The 15,254-nt window shown below is 56.5% G+C and overlaps 8 protein-coding genes across 10 annotated transcripts; 3 read left to right on the top strand and 5 right to left on the bottom strand.

Annotated features, from left to right (window-relative positions):
- Nucleotides 1-92: 92 nt before the first annotated feature.
- Nucleotides 93-726, bottom strand: H310_07880 (hypothetical protein; the record flags this gene model as incomplete). Its single annotated transcript, XM_008873394.1, has 2 exons — nucleotides 93-148; nucleotides 183-726. The coding sequence occupies 2 exons, from the start codon at nucleotides 724-726 to the stop codon at nucleotides 93-95; spliced, it is 600 nt and encodes a 199-aa protein (XP_008871616.1).
- A 1,233-nt stretch (nucleotides 727-1,959) lies between these two features.
- H310_07881 (hypothetical protein) lies at nucleotides 1,960-3,792 on the bottom strand. The gene has a single exon (XM_008873395.1). It carries the CDS (start codon nucleotides 3,579-3,581, stop codon nucleotides 1,974-1,976), a length of 1,608 nt encoding a protein of 535 aa, XP_008871617.1. The 5' UTR covers nucleotides 3,582-3,792; the 3' UTR covers nucleotides 1,960-1,973.
- A 300-nt stretch (nucleotides 3,793-4,092) lies between these two features.
- On the bottom strand, nucleotides 4,093-6,041 carry H310_07882 (hypothetical protein). The gene is made up of 3 exons (XM_008873396.1): nucleotides 5,972-6,041; nucleotides 5,238-5,910; nucleotides 4,093-5,126 (listed from the first exon to the last, which is right to left on the bottom strand). Exons 1-3 carry the CDS (start codon nucleotides 6,016-6,018, stop codon nucleotides 4,437-4,439), a joined length of 1,410 nt encoding a protein of 469 aa, XP_008871618.1. The 5' UTR covers nucleotides 6,019-6,041; the 3' UTR covers nucleotides 4,093-4,436.
- Nucleotides 6,042-6,647: 606 nt separating this feature from the next.
- H310_07883 (hypothetical protein) lies at nucleotides 6,648-7,010 on the top strand (the record flags this gene model as incomplete). The annotated part of the gene is made up of 1 exon (XM_008873397.1): nucleotides 6,648-7,010. The coding sequence occupies one exon, from the start codon at nucleotides 6,648-6,650 to the stop codon at nucleotides 7,008-7,010; it is 363 nt and encodes a 120-aa protein (XP_008871619.1).
- Nucleotides 7,011-7,129: 119 nt separating this feature from the next.
- On the top strand, nucleotides 7,130-7,962 carry H310_07884 (hypothetical protein; the record flags this gene model as incomplete). Its single annotated transcript, XM_008873398.1, has 3 exons — nucleotides 7,130-7,268; nucleotides 7,564-7,710; nucleotides 7,772-7,962. 3 exons carry the CDS (start codon nucleotides 7,130-7,132, stop codon nucleotides 7,960-7,962), a joined length of 477 nt encoding a protein of 158 aa, XP_008871620.1.
- Nucleotides 7,963-8,447: 485 nt separating this feature from the next.
- On the bottom strand, nucleotides 8,448-11,091 carry H310_07885. 2 transcript variants are annotated; one of them, XM_008873400.1, is made up of 9 exons: nucleotides 11,018-11,091; nucleotides 10,685-10,971; nucleotides 10,551-10,625; nucleotides 10,445-10,510; nucleotides 9,565-10,392; nucleotides 9,167-9,466; nucleotides 8,939-9,061; nucleotides 8,750-8,893; nucleotides 8,448-8,705 (listed from the first exon to the last, which is right to left on the bottom strand). In XM_008873400.1, the coding sequence occupies exons 1-9, from the start codon at nucleotides 11,058-11,060 to the stop codon at nucleotides 8,478-8,480; spliced, it is 2,094 nt and encodes a 697-aa protein (XP_008871622.1). In that variant the 5' UTR covers nucleotides 11,061-11,091; the 3' UTR covers nucleotides 8,448-8,477. The 2 variants fall into 2 exon arrangements, with proteins under 2 accessions (XP_008871622.1, XP_008871621.1); XM_008873399.1 differs by having other exon boundaries at nucleotides 10,551-10,628.
- Nucleotides 11,092-11,639: 548 nt separating this feature from the next.
- H310_07886 (hypothetical protein) lies at nucleotides 11,640-12,836 on the top strand. Its single transcript, XM_008873401.1, has one exon. The coding sequence runs from the start codon at nucleotides 11,816-11,818 to the stop codon at nucleotides 12,503-12,505; it is 690 nt and encodes a 229-aa protein (XP_008871623.1). The 5' UTR covers nucleotides 11,640-11,815; the 3' UTR covers nucleotides 12,506-12,836.
- Nucleotides 12,837-13,472: 636 nt separating this feature from the next.
- Nucleotides 13,473-15,234, bottom strand: H310_07887. 2 transcript variants are annotated; one of them, XM_008873403.1, is made up of 3 exons: nucleotides 14,318-15,234; nucleotides 13,996-14,262; nucleotides 13,473-13,944 (listed from the first exon to the last, which is right to left on the bottom strand). In XM_008873403.1, exons 1-3 carry the CDS (start codon nucleotides 15,206-15,208, stop codon nucleotides 13,543-13,545), a joined length of 1,560 nt encoding a protein of 519 aa, XP_008871625.1. In that variant the 5' UTR covers nucleotides 15,209-15,234; the 3' UTR covers nucleotides 13,473-13,542. The 2 variants fall into 2 exon arrangements, with proteins under 2 accessions (XP_008871625.1, XP_008871624.1); XM_008873402.1 differs by having other exon boundaries at nucleotides 13,473-14,262.
- Nucleotides 15,235-15,254: the final 20 nt, after the last annotated feature.

Below are 15,254 nucleotides of genomic sequence, written 5' to 3' on the forward strand. Positions count from 1 at the left end.
CGACAAGAAGGGTTCGAGGAAGTCACGGGCGTCCGAAACGCGCGAAATGATGTTGGGAATACCCTCGAATCCACATCCAACCCACGAGTGCGCTACTCCGGCGAGATACTCGACATTGTCGCGGATGACGGTGAACGGTTGGCCAGCACTATCGCCGTAGCAAATATCATGTTCGGCGTCACCGACGCACATATTGGACGGCAAGACTTCGTACTCGATCGCCTTGGAGCACTTGTCATTGGACCACATCGTCATGTGGTTATCCACGAGGACGTTTTCTCCGTCGGCATTGTCGTTGTAGAAGCCAAGCAGTGTGGACACGATGCCGAGTTCGTTCTCGATGTCTTCTTTCCAGTTGAGCTTGACGGGAACGACGTTGGATTCGCTTGCAAGTTCAAGAACGGCAAGGTTGAAGTCCTCCGTCGTGTCGTTGTACTGAGGGTGAATCGTTTGTTTGACGATCTTGATGCGTTCGCCGTCCTTGTTGCCTTCCCAGAAGTTTGACCCGATCGAGGCGTAGACGGCCGACCCACCGGTGCAGCTGGCGGTGGTGAGGAGCGCCTTGGGGGTAAATAAGGACGCGACGCAGTTAGCTGGGCCGGTCTCGGTCGCGCGGATGGTCGCCACGAACGGGTACTTGCTGACCGGGACATCGGTGCTGTTGACGACTTCGACTTGGGCGACGACGGACGCGGCGACGATCCCGAGGGCAAGAAACTTGGCCATGGCAAACGTGAATTGGAAAATGACGAAGGCACCTCGAGTTGTCAACGTCGTGGAAAGGAGCGCAATTTCCAATTGATGGGACAAGTGTCCCAGCAGAGAAACCCCAGGTGGTGGCTACGGTCCGACAAGACATAATTGCGGTACTTCGCAAAAGTGCGACACCATGGCAGCTGTGGGCGTCGTCTGGGTGCGGACGAACGTAAGGCATTTCCCGTCGATTGGCCGTTGCGTGGCACGCGCAATGGAGGCGCTCGCCGACGCAACGACGGGACACGAAATTATACACACGACCTCGGCTTCGCACCGATGTGCGCACTGTCGTGGGGGTTGCTGCGATAGAGCAGATCGTCCTTATTCGGGCGCCGCTCTGAGTGGGTTGTCGCACAGCGAACGACCGAATGGAACGCCACCCGAAGTTTTGACATGGACAACTCTACTTTTGTCCAATCATATTCCTTTCTACAATACAGCATTCCTTTCCACAATACACCAAATGGAAGTGGCTAGTGATGGTGGTGGGATGCATCCGACGCATTAAGGAGTAAACAAGTGATTCGTTTTACGTTGGCGTAGTACTCTTTCTTTTGATAACCTGCAAGAATATTTGAAAATCGCGTCATTCGAAGACATGTTTCGTACATCGATTGGTTACGATTGGTCGAAAATGGATGCGGAGTTCGAACTTCCAGGCCCAATCATACTCCAGCTTTCTGACCGCCTTCACTGTGGCGTACGATTCCGGGGTTTCGGGGTTTCGCAGGAGTGTCGCAGGGACGACATCGTACTGGTGGGCACCGCTGTCAAATCGAACACGTGGCCATGGTACCTCCCGGTTCGCACCGTGCGGCAAGCGCCTGAGGTCGACTGGATGACTCGGTTTGGACGCAAGGTATGTTGTTTGGTCGAACGCGTAGTTTCGTATGGGAAACAGCACGCACGACAGGCATCGTCGTCGCTGTCGGCTTTGGTTTACGCTCTCCGACGAGGACGCCGTTCGAGCTGGATCATCCGTCGACAGAGTCTGTCGTGGATGGCAAAGGAACAGACTTCATGACGGGAAGCCATCCCATCGACGTGGTGAAAAAAGCATACAAGAAGACGACGACTCGCGGGTGTCGCTGGTCGAATCACGAGTTGGAAGTGGGTTGCTGCGACCAACCCGTTCGCAAACGTGTCGGTGGCGACCCCTGTTCGAGCCGGGATTCCATCGTCAAACACACGCGACTTGAAAATGCTCCATGCATTGGTTAAACAGTGACGTTCACAAACTGAATCAAGTTGTTGTTGTACACAACAACGTCGAGTACGCTCTCAAAGCTAACGCTGCTGCCGATCCAAGTCGTTTTGCGCTGACCTTGCATGTCCCAGATTTTCCACGGCAGCCCCTTCTTGAGCCCTGCTTGGGTGAACCGAGGAAAGTAATTCGTGTGGAACTGGGTCGTCACTTCGACATTGTGAATGCCAGCCCACTCGAGGTCGATGTCCCGTTGCGCCTGCGCATCGGCAGGATTGACCTCGGCCAAGGGGTGGTCGTAATACTGGTACGCCAGGTTGGCCTGGCGCCCTTTGATCAAGTCGCCCCAGTTGGTCGAGTTGGTGAACAGGTACGACAGCCTTGAGTTGCGCACAGCCGATACACGGCCATTTTGTTGCATGCGGGCAAACCACCCCACGCTGGCCGTTTCAACGGGGGACGGGTCGGCCTCGATCAGCGTGGTCAAGAAAGTGGACGCCGTGTAGTCCCCGGTCTGGAAGAGCTGCTTCTCGTCGGCGGACAGGTCTTCCACCAGTTCAGAGTTGACGCTCAGATCCACGGCCATGACGACGTGGTCGGCTACAATCGTGCCGAGGTCCCCCCACCGCGTCTGATACGTCACACGCGGCTTTTTCCTGTCGTTGCCTCGGTTCACTGCGACAGCTTTGGCGAGGAAGATCGTCTTGAAGTCGTGTTCGTGCGCGGCATGAAGCGACGTCCACAGACTCTGATAGCCCTTTCGAAACGAGAACACGTTGGTCTTTTTGACAAATTGGTCGGGGTGCATCCACCAGAGCATGTAAAAGGCCGGAATGGTCTCGAGGACACCGTACCCTTGCTGCTGCAGGGAAAACCGAAGCGTGCCTTCCAGCGCCATCAGGTTGTTACGGCGCAAGAACTCCATCGCGGTCATGTCGATGACACTCCAGTCCTTGGGGGGCGGCGGCAGCCCATACGGGTACTTGCCAAAGATGGCGTTGTGGAGGCCAATGTATCGGCCAATTTGGAGTCGCACGAGGTCTTGCAGCTGGGTGACGTTAGCACTCCGTTGGAGCTCGGGCGGCGCGTTCAGGGCGATCGACCGAATGTTGTAGTGGGGGTAATCCAAGTTGGACAATGGGTCCGTGTCGGTCGCCCCGATGCTTTCGCCCATGATCTTGACGTATCCTGGCTCGTTGACGGGCCACACAAACTTTTCGTTGGTCGGGTCGTACTGGTTGATCAAGTCGAAGATGGGGCCGTAGATCCCGTTGGCGTAACACGTGCCCATCTCGTGTGGAATGCCGTCTTTGTCGATTTCGGTTCGGGATTTGCCGCCCACGCGATCGAGCGCTTCGAGGACGATAACCTTTTTCAGCCCTTTCTTGACCAAGAGGGATGCGTAGTGGACCCCCGCTGGCCCGCCGCCCACAATGACGACGCGATCGTGTTGACCGATGGAAATGGGCGACGGCGCCGACGCCGCCACCGACAGACCCACTGCAAGCCAACCGAACGCTTTCATGGAACAAGGTGTTTTCGTGAATGGCGGCCTCCTTGACCAGAGCAAGTGCTTTTTGTTGGACTTGTTCGATTTCACATTCGATTGTGGGGTCGCCATGGTTCAAAAACGAATGCCAACCGTCGCGACAACCACAAGATCGACGACTGCCGCCCGAGCCTCCATCGCCCGACATGCTATCGCAATCATCGACCGCACTTGCTCAACAAATATTCGAATGCACGCCACAAGTCTTCCATCCACAAACGTTCCACGGGTCTGCGCCTCGCCAACAACTTCGAATCGCCGTCATGCCTCGCGACCACATGAGGGTGCTAGAGTTGTTGACGATTCGTGGGGGGGGGGATGGCGAGCAATTTGGTTTGCATCCTCGACCCGCACGCCGACCGTCTACCCGCGGTTCACAACGTTCGTCTTGGCATACACTCCTCCATCAACCGCGATGACTTTCCAAGTTGAAACGAAATAGATCCCAGCGGACCATCGTCCCCGGATCGTCCAAGGGTCGACGGTTGGGAGCACGAACTTTAGAATGCAGCGAGATCGCCAAGAACAAATGCCCAAACGACGCAGCACGACGAGTCGCGTGGAATTGTTTGGAGGCTGAAACGTCGTCACTTTGTCGGGCGTTCCATTGTCGACGAGCTCTATTCACCCTGCCGCACTAAAGTCGGTCGGCGAGCCGCGCGATCCACGTGCACACTTGCCATCCCAGGTTGTACACGCAGCACCGCGTGGATAATTTTACTAGGCCCATGCACATGCACCCTTTCTGTGGGCATGCACCGTGGCCAGCATCAACGTCGATTCGTGTGAGCGACGATGCGCTGGCCACTAGCCGTGCTTCGGAACGGGTCCAGTCGACCGACCCCCTCGCAGTCTCGAACGTCTTGAACACGTTTATTATGTACATTTTCACACGCTCTCAAGTGAATGTGTTTGCCAGGACCGTGCTCATGGAAAGAATTCCTTTTTGAGCTTGAGCATGGTCATGCTGAAGCACAGGACAAACACACATGCTCCAAGCGCCAACATGAAAAGCGGGCCTGTGTTCGCCCACGACACGACGGGGCGGTGCTGGAGCGCGTAAAAGAGCGACGGCATGATGAAAATGATCAACGATCCGGCGACCGACCCGACGATGCTCAACGGAATTTTGACGGACGGAACAAAGATCGCGGCAAACAAGATCAGGCCCTGCAACGCCGCCGTGATGACGCGGAATTCCGTGTCGGTCGCGGCCGAGCTCGGCGTTTGGTGACCGTTTTTCACACGAAGAAACACGGACAACACGCACGATCGGAACGGCCATGTGGCAATCGGCGCGCAGAAGAGCAAGGCAATTGCCATGCAGAGCCGGCCAAACAGCAACGGTTCACGGACACCAGGATACGTCGCCACGAATTCGGGCGTGAAGTTGACCAGGATGTTGTCCATGGTGGCCGCGCCGAACGTAAAGTACCCACACAACCCGATCACGGAGTAGAGTCCAAACGCGAGGGATATCGCACCAAACACGGCTTGGTTCATGCGCTTGATGCTGCGGTCCTGAAGCTCTTCGTACACGGGGAGAGCAGTGTTGTGGCACGCAAACGCTTGAATCAACAGCGTCACAGTGTACACCGAGTTGGACGACAAGCGCATCTAACAGCACACCCGACCACCGGTGAGTGCCAACACAACAGGTACAGCAAATTGCACGCGCTGCGGCGATCGCGAAAACGTTGCTCGGACAATTGGTCTCGACGAACGTACCGCAGGAGCGTCGACGACGAGCGGGTTGTTTGAGGTTTGCACCACAACGTACACAACCAAGAACAAACTGACGACGTAGCCGACCGCACACGTCGCGAGGAGCGAGGACAGGCGCAGCTTGCCGAGCTTGCGGAGCAACGAGAGCGGCAGGATGACAACGACGGTGCATGCCACGGTGACCCACGCACGGAAGGCCTTGGGCACGGCGAGCACGACGCAAAACAGGTCCGTGATAAAGATAAAGTACGACGTGAGAGTGCCAAAACCACCGAAAATAAAGGTAAACTCGGCCAGGTAGGTGCCCCACTTGCCCATCGTGTGGTGTCCGAGGCTTTCGTACGTCTTGGCCGCAGCGTTACCCGCGGCGTCACTGGCCAGCATGAGCAAATGTACCGAGTACTGAGTCAGAAGCGCGATCGTAACCATGACTGCAACGCCGACACCGTACCCGCTCGACGCAATTGCGAACGGTACAGCGAGTGTGCCAGAACCCAAGATTGTGTTGGTCAGGGTGATCGTCGACCCAATAATCGTGCCTTCGTGGTGGTGGTGTTCCTTGTGTTCTTTGGCATCATGCACGAGTGGCTGCGACTCGCCGATGGATTCGACGTCCGTGCTCCGCGGCGATGGGAGGTACTCGCCCATCGACACCGGTTCGAACTCGAGGGTTTCGCTAGGAGGAACATGTGAGTACTTGATGAAGTGTGCGAAAGAGAGGGGACTCGGGCACTTACGCCACGCCATGCTGCAGCGTTTCTGGGGCGCCGACCGTCGTCGTCATCGTGGCGGAAGCACGTGGCAAAGGATCGAATGCAACCACCCGCCATGAATGTCAGTGACATATAAGGTCGGAACGGAATTGGATTGGTTATAATTATGTCCAATACGTACAATGATTGGTTCTAATCCGTTCCATGCACCAATGAAAACGTCGTATTCCATCTGGTCACCCGATGAAGTATCTGAAGCGTCACGATCGCGCGCGCACGTGCGGACGGCGTGGCGTTCGGATGGTTCGAGCGCGATGGCGGTCGATGACGAGTAAGTACATACTGATGCATGCAGCAAGTATTGTGTGAAGCTGGTGCGCTCGTTAGGAAGGTTTCTAAGGTGAACCCTCCTCCGGAATCGAATGACACTGTCGTTTTGTCATATCTCGTCAGGAGTCTGATGGTGGTTGAAGCGCACCACCACCGACGCTCTGGCATGATACGAGCATGGAAAACGTATCGCTATGGATGGCTTGATGCGGCCATGGACGTCAATTCGGCGACGGAAGACGTGGGGATGTCTTGAGTCGGGCCTGGTTTTAGAACGCGACCCCAGTCAGTTGACTTCGCCGTCGATGCACCACCCCGGCAAGTGCATGTGAGCGACGTGGTCCATCCCAACTCGGTTGAATGGGCGCGAATGGGACATCGCATGCCATGGTTTTGCTGTACACTGGGTTTGTCACCAAGACGAGTGGGGGCCGCCGCACACAGCCTCATCGCACTCCAAAGGATGGAAGCAACAAGTGAACCATTCCAAGGGTTGTGCTACACAATGGCGCAGCTCAAACATGAGAAGGCGGACTGTGGTCATGGACACGTTGTGGTGCGGACCACAGGCTCAGTCAGTCGAGTACTTGTCGCCGTGCTCCATCGTCGAAGCAAACGATCACAAGTCGTGCGTATGTCCATTCGGGCCACCAAATTGACCGTCTTGGCATGGCACTCCAGCGACAGTCGCCCTCGTAGTCTGTCGAAAACGTCACTACATATCAGTGCCTGAACGTCATCGGAACGCCAGGGAGAGCCTGGCGCTCGCCGACTCGGCCACGTCGGACAAGTGTGCACTCGCTATTCCGTCAGGCGCCGTGGACTTCAATAGACCACCATACCTCGAGCCCCATGGTGGCGCGGGACAAGTCGGGGCTGCAATCCGCGGACGAGGCGAACGCGACGTTGAATGCTTCTTTTGAGCTCAAGGCAACCTTGCACACGTGCCGCCGCCTGTTCCTCGCCGTCGTCGTACGCGCTCGACACGGATGTAATGTCCATTTCGTCGGGCACACGCAGTGAAGAGATCGTACCAGTCCTGGACAACCAACCATGACGTCAGGCACCGGAAGCGACATGCTTTTGTGGACGTCAAGCACACCGAGTCCAATGTTGCCACATCCAGTCAGTGCCATCGGCCGCGTTCGGTCAAGAGGAAGGTCCTTTTCGAGGGCACGCACCGTCGCAGTGCAAGTGGCACTCGTACATTTTCCGCTAGGGCCACTATGGCCCCGACGTTATCAACGCCAATTGACGCCAACAACTCGAACGTGTCAAATCCGTAGCGAGTGGCGCCGTGCGTGCCGCCACGGACAAGCTCGACGTGACCGAAGCGGCATTGGACGTGATGCTTTCGGTCAAGCGGACGCCGGCGTCGAGCTGTACTGCGACGTATGGAATTGCTGACGTCGCGATCGTCGCGAGAACGTGCCGTACGCTGTGAACCACGGTGGCCGACGATGTATCGAAGCCATGGATGCCATTGACTTGTAGGCGCTTGCGTAGTAGCGCCGTGTACCGCGGACGTTGCATGGATCGCGTCCGTGCCAACACAGTTCAATTGCGGCAAGACACTGCCGTCAACGTACGCCAGGTACACCGAGCTCCCCGCGCTGACGCCAGAAGTCGATGGAGCTGTTGGTCAGAATACACTCCAGCGGGAATACCGTCGCCACAGCGTCTAGAACGCGGGGGCACAGCCACGGCGACATTTTACCCCGGCTTCGGTACGTGATACAAGCGACCAAGGTCATGGCAGTGCTCCACGTCTCTCTCTACAGAATGTAGTCAAGCACGAACGCGGGGGCTGAGTCGTATGTGGCGTCAGAATCGATTCGTGCCAGAATCCCGCAGTGTGCCCCGACCCGCAGCCTTGCCGCCGGTCCACTGACACCTGACTCTCCTCCGCAACGTCCAGTCTGCAGACTGGGTCGAGGGAGGCACACGTCGACAACGTCTGCCGCAGTTGATGTGCTCCTCGACAGTTGGAACGATGTACCTGTCATGAAAAACGCTATGGTTTGTCGGGACGGAGTTTTTGTTTTCAGTTGGAGCCGTGGTGGCCATCCTGCATCCAATCGAGAAAATTGGCGTCGATATCCATGGCTGGTCCATCACTCGGACCAGCGGCATCGCGACAAGGCCCTGGCGCCATGCATGCTCCCGGGGGTTGCGAACAGAGCAGGGTGTCGCAGCAACGTTAGGTTATCTTATGTCGATCCTTCAGGAGCGTGACGACGACGCTTACATTGTCCAGCGACCCCGAACGGATCGCGAGGTCGGCGAGGGAATAGCTGACGTCCTGCAACGAGAGATTCTGAAGCAGTTTTTCGCGGACGTGGGTCACTGCTTCTTGGCTTGTAATGGTGTCCCACAGGCCATCGCACGCCAGGACAAAGAACTCGCTCTCCGGCGTGATCTCGTACTCCTACAAAATCCCATGGTCACGATAGCCCAGACTGCCGTACGTACCGCAAACTCCGGGTCGACAATCACCAAGCTGTCGGTGAAGGCAGTGCGGGGATGGTCATGGGGGTAAAACCAAGTCAAGCACTCGTTGGGACGCTTGTAGTCGATGTCGCCGATGGCCCGCGACACGGCAAGCTCGCCATTGACCTGCCATCCACGGTCAATGCCACCCACGGGAAAACGAAGACGTACGCGATAAATTTGCATCCACTGGACGACGCGGTTCGCCTTTTGCTCAATGAGCGGGTCGTTCAGGTCCATGCCGTGGAGCTTGTTCATGTGGAGTTCTTGCTCTTCGACCACCCATCCACCAGCCTACGACCCGAGGCATGCAGTGAGCTGCTTTGTTTAGGACCCCCCCCCAGCAGCAACGGTTCCCTCCTCACTCGTTTCACGCCACAACGCCATGCGTTTTCATACCTTCTCAATGCGCAACCGTTCGTCTGCACGCCCGGGGTGCTGGACTCCCATGATGTCATGCGCCTGGCCACAAACAGACATGACCGCGCGACTGTCGCCAATGTTGGCCGTCAGCAGTTTGGATCCTCGAACGATCACGACGGACGCCGTGGTACCGGAGACGGCGGCCAACGGGTCGACGAGGCACTCGGCATCGATCTCGCGAAAGATATCCGTGCACGCTTGCCGCCAATTCGGCGTGTCAAACTCTGCGTGGGCTTGCAGTTTGGTCGGGAGGTGCGTCATCGCGTACTTTGCCGCCTACCCCGCGACAACACGTCAGCAAGGCTGCAACAACTGCCCGACGCAGCGCCAAGGGCCGTCAGCGACTGCGCACTAGCCAACGCAAGAGAACGTACGTGGACACCCGCGTGGCCGTCAAAGAGCGCGTACACCGACTGGTGGGGGCTAAAGTCGGGGTGGACGCATATCATGTCCTCCAACGTTGGCCGCTTGCCCACAAGCGATGTGTAGCCAAACGTGGATGTGCCGTGCGTGGCGCTGTCACCGTGAAGGTGGTTGTAGTCCATGCGAGAGGGCATGGCGGGTGTGCAAAATGGCGAGCCGGGGGGCGGCGACGACATGCCCGCGGACGACGACGGCGGCGGGGGTACGTAGCCTTTGCGGAGGTGCGGCGGGACGTAAGCTTGTTTGCGTGGCAGTGGCTTGGGTGTGGTAGTTGTGGAAGTTGGTGGCGATAGGCACTTTTCGAGCTCTGGGACGACCACCGTGATGTTGTTTGTACGGGCAAAGTGGGAAAAGGTTGTCGTGGATGACGAAGTCGTGGCAGTCGAGACATGTGGAGAGGTATACAGCACAGACGAGGGCGTGCAAGGAGAATCGTCGGATGTGGCCACGAGCTCGTCAAACGAAGGCACGGGCGGTGCCAACTCGAGCGCTTCAACGTCTTCTTCTTCCAGGCCAACCTCGTCTATCTGAAACGGAAAGTAGTTGGGACTGGTGCATGGACTCTTGAAGCTGCCGGTGCTCCCGCCCAGCGGCGTCGTCGAATGGGAAAGAACCGATTCAATTGAATGCCGCAACGTCGGCGCGTAGTCGTCGAACGGGACGCAGTGCGAGAGCTGCTCAAACATGACGTGGTCGCGGCAGTCGAACGACTGGCTACGGTGCTGGCGCTGGCGCGCGATTTCCATGTACCGGGTGACGCTCGCGCTGGTGCTGAGGCTCTGCATGCCTTGGATGAGAATCGAATCCTTGGACAGTGGGTGCGCACAGTACCTTGGACCGTATCATGACGATCAGGTTCGCAATCGATCGGTGGAACTCGAAGAGCCAATTGTTCATCTAACGCGCGGTGATGTTGGGAGTGGCGCGAGACACGCACCTCGTCCTTTGTGTCGGCCTTGAAGATGTATTTGCGCTCTTGAACCTTGATTTGAAACGCGGCGGGCCCCCACTCCTTCTATGCACACATCGAAGCGTGATAGTGCCGTCAAAATTGCGCACTCGTCGACCTACTGCTGTACACACTGTCGCAACGGTGTCGAGTTGAATCGACCCGTGTCGGTACAACCGGAGGAGGCGGTTGTCGCTCTCGTACAAGTTCACGTTCGACGCCGGGAACGGCTCCTTGAAGTAGTACAGCACGTTGTCTTGCATGACAACCCACCGCAGCTTCCACTTGGTTCGGTCCTTGCGGCTTTGTTTGTCCAGAAATCCTTGGCGTGCCAACGGGGTCACGTACTTGCCCCACTCCCACGGCCGGGGATTCACTACACTTGTGCTCAAGTTTGACGGCGGGCCACCTACGACATACGCTTGAGCCACCGTCGCCCGAGCATGCGCTCCCACCGCCAAGCCCGTCGATCGGCGCGTCATCGAGCGCAGTGTTCATCTAGATCACGCGAGTTCCTTTTGTCGGATTTCATTGCCGTTACTGGCACACCCCAGGTTTGACATCCGGACATTATCCGGAATGGTGCGTTTGCAAAACGTCTTTTTCAAAATACCATGCAGTACCGACGACGACACAGCAGGTGGCGAACACACACTCGACAGCGACGGAGGCGACCACAATAATCAGCTTCGAGCTATACGTACAGCTTCCAACGCGACACGGTCCATTTCGGTCAACCAACGTCGGCTGTCGTCGTAGGACAAGCATGGATTGCAAGTACGTAGAAGGGTTTAGCCTTGCACATGGTTGTAAAGAGGCGTCTGTGGCGGGCGCTGTGGGAAAACAATTGTTGTCGCCAGGTTTTTCTATTTGTGGCTTGAACCGACCGAACAGCAAAGATCAAGTGCGTGCGGTATAGTCCAGAAGCTGGGAGATAGGCAGAGGAAGGGCCCTTTTCCATCGTTCTTGATACGCAGCACCACATCGTCCCTCGACATATAACTCCACATATACCCCCACATATTCCTCGACATGTACGAAGAAAAACGTGGACGAGCCGTCGAGAATGCCATGCATAAAAAATTGAAATCGTATCGTTCGAAACGTTTTGAAAACACTAGTGGAGGCGACAGGTCTCTGACACACATGGACGATGAGGTCGGAGCAGCCAGCCCATCTGCGTGCCACAGACGTTGCTGGCTCTCTCGCCCGTTTGCTGGCGGTGCTCGGGCACTTCGTGACTTGGGAGCAGCATGACAAGAGCTCCACCTTCCTCGACGGCGTGCACTCTCGTGTTTGATCCCGCCGTCGGCATCTTTGACTCCATCACAGCGTTCATGCCAGGACGTGCGTTCCGCGACTGGACTGACGGGTACTCTATTCTTTGCGCCGGGCATGCAGCGATGCTGGCGGACAAACCATGCATTGAGTTGACAGCAAGCACAATGAACCAAGCAGCTGAAGACGGCAGACTCGATGTGGTGTCGTGGCTCGTGGAGCACAGCGTTCGGTACGACTTGGACTCGGCGCTGTACGCGGCAGTGTCCGAGGGGCATTTGAATGTGGTTCAGTTCTTCTTGCGACAACTTCCGCAACATCACGCATCCAAACCGGACCATGACAAGGCGCTCATGTATGCTGCAAGTGGCGGGCACTTGGCCATCGTACAAGAGCTTGTGCAAGCAACCGCCAGTGTCAATACCACGAGCGCGATCGCTTACGCCGCGGATTTTGGCCAGGGCCACGTCGTTGAGTGGCTCGAGAATCGAAGCGCCACGACCGACGACCACGCCGGGCGTTCGCGTCCCTCACCGTCGTCGTTGAGTGTGTTTGGCAACGAGTCCGTGTTTGTGCCTGCGCCCGTCGACACCAAATCCATGTCGACGCATCGGCGGCTAGCACGGGCCGTGCGTCAATTTCTTCTGCGTTCTGTGGCGTTCTGAACGTAGGTGCACACCTATTTAAGCCATGTCCACGACGGACGTGGGCAGTCGATTCCGTGGAGCCATCCATTTTCTTGGCACCACCCACTTCCCAGAGAAAGCAAAGGTGTCCGTTCAGTGCCGTTGCGGCGGGTGTCCGTCGTGCATTCGTGCATAGCCAGAGTCCCAGAGTTCGCGGCACAGCCCACCCCCAGGCCCGTCTTCGAGTGTCTCTTTCGAGATGAGCGCCTGAGCGTTGCTGGGATGTCCTCTCGGCACCATCAAGCTTGTTCGTGTGGCTTCCGCACGCGGTGATATTAAATATGCAATATATATTATATTTTTATGTGCATTTCTTTCACTTAAAAATGTAAAAATATTAATTTAGTTGAATAAAAAACTGTAAAACTTGCTCCAATAGAACCTAAAAACACAATTTAAAAATTGTCATTATCTTCAAATATTTACCGTCATGGTTTGCATCCAGCACACGTGTCCGCCGAGCGTCGCCACGTCCACAGCGCGATCGATGTAGTAATGGGAAAGAGCACGATCTTGGAGAGGTGTATAATTTAGGATATTTCTCGAGATCGTCCAACAAGTGGAAAGATTTCCCACGATCGTCCAGGTTGAACGTTCGCGAGGTATTTTTATTCCAAACCGTTCCCCGCGGCATGATTGGCTAAAAACCTTACATGCTGAAATAGCCTTCGAAGGACGAAGGGGTGATAGTCCTCTCCATTCCAGAATTTCAGCGGCCCCCAGCAACCACCGACTGCACCCGCCGCCCACGACACCACACCGAGCGCGACCGAGCGGTATGACTCAGCCACTTTTGATCTATACTGTACATCCTGTCTGTCATGCTAGGCATTCGGCGTCCTCCGGCACATGAGACTTTTAGCCAATCATGCCGCGGGGGACGGTTTGGAATAAAAATACCTCGCGAACGTTCAACCTGGACGATCGTGGGAAATCTTTCCGCTTGTTGGACGATCTCGAGAAATACCCTAAATTTGCATGCGCATCACGACGACACAGTCCTGAAACAATGCCGACTACAACCGGGACTGGAGTGCAGGGGCGACTTGTGTTTGGAGCCCAAGGAACCATTCGACCAGAACGACGCGGCGAGAGGCGTCGCAAGGGCCAGAGATCACGCGGTAAATTGTGTCCAGCATCGTCGTCGACGTGTCCTTCCATGCCATCTTCTCCACAACTTGCATGGTAAAGTGAAGATTGGCGTCGTGGGCGACCTTGACCAGCTCCACGACGAGTGCTGCGACGTGGGTCGATCGGTCTTGTAACCATTTGTCGTATAGCTCGAGGACGGCAAACCGAAACAGGGCCGAGTCTGCGTGCATCACGACGACTCCCATCGTCGTTGCCAAGTCCTTCAACTCGGTCTTGCTATTAGGATGGAGGGTCTCCACCATGCGCCGTATGTACACGGCTCCCATCTGCCCACAGCAACGTTTGAAGGTGTGCGACGGCACGAAGCAATCCGATACCTCTGATGTGTGGGTGGCAGCGCCGGGATGGTGCAGCATGAGGGCTCGAAGAATGCGATGGGTGTACTGCTGTAGTGGGGTCCACGAGTGGCCAACGCCATGTAATGCCAGCTCGAAAAGCACGTCCATGTCGAGCTGCGGCACCTGCGCCAAGAATTGCAAGTAGACGTGCAGTCGATGACCACGAAAAACGTCGTGACTTAGAGGAGGGGTTCTTGTTGTGGTGCTGTGGAGGGCTGCCTGGATCAGTGCAACCACCGCATGCACCTACCAAAAACAGTCAACACGATGCGCCGACTGGGCATGTCATGAGGTTGGTTACCTGCGAAGGAGACATGTTGCCGGCAAGTCGAAACAGGATCTTGAGTGCGTTGGCCCGTGCATTGGACTCCGTGGAACTGCCGTGAATTGGAAAGCTGCTCCACGAGATAACTTCGATGGCTGCCGCCAGGAATGTCGCGTCAATCGAGGGAAACGGGCACGACACCAGGGCGGTGGTTAAGGCTGTGATGGCGGCCAAGGCTGCGGCAAGCAGTGGCTTGGTTCCTCGTGCGGAGTGTGTACCGCACTCTTGCAAGTCAGACGACGATGCTTGCTCTGCGATGAGGTCGAATTGAGCGTAGAGCGCGTTCTCGGCGGCGATGGAAACATCATGCAGAAGGGCCGCGACAGGTTGATGGAGAAATGGGGCGGACACGAGTGCCGAGGTGTCCATGTTGCTCCTCGGTGCGATACCTGACAGCTCTGAGTCTGTGGTCAAAGTTTCGAGGACCATCGTGAACTCGAAAGCGACGTCAAAGACGATGCTGGCTGGGCACCGGAACGATTGGGACAGTGGATGGGTGGCGAGGGCAAACCCGAACGCGACAACCGGGGACGAATGCATCGTCACCGAGGTCGGTTGCGACGCAGTTGTCGTTTGCAGGTCACGCAAGAGCGTCCAGGCTTCTTCAAGCTCGCGACTGGCTTTGTGTGTTGATTCGACGGTTTCGATCGCGACGAGAGCGAGAAGCAGGGCTAGCGTCGCCGTGTTCGGACGATATTTTCGATCAGTCCAAGCAGCTTGCAGGAGATTCAGAGATTCTGAGAGAGATGACGAGACATTGTCGGTGCGTGGAAACTTTGCGCGAACTTGATCAAGTACGTCGTTGAGGCCCTGGGTGTCCATGGCCGCTGGTGCCGTCGCCGCCAGGTCGGCGACGAGCAACTCCATGTTCGATGATTTGTCAACGAATCAGGGAAGGCAAGGGCTTTTTTTT

Source organism: Aphanomyces invadans, assembly GCF_000520115.1.
Source record: "Aphanomyces invadans strain NJM9701 unplaced genomic scaffold supercont1.15, whole genome shotgun sequence".
Taxonomy (NCBI): Eukaryota; Oomycota; class Saprolegniomycetes; order Saprolegniales; family Verrucalvaceae; genus Aphanomyces; species Aphanomyces invadans.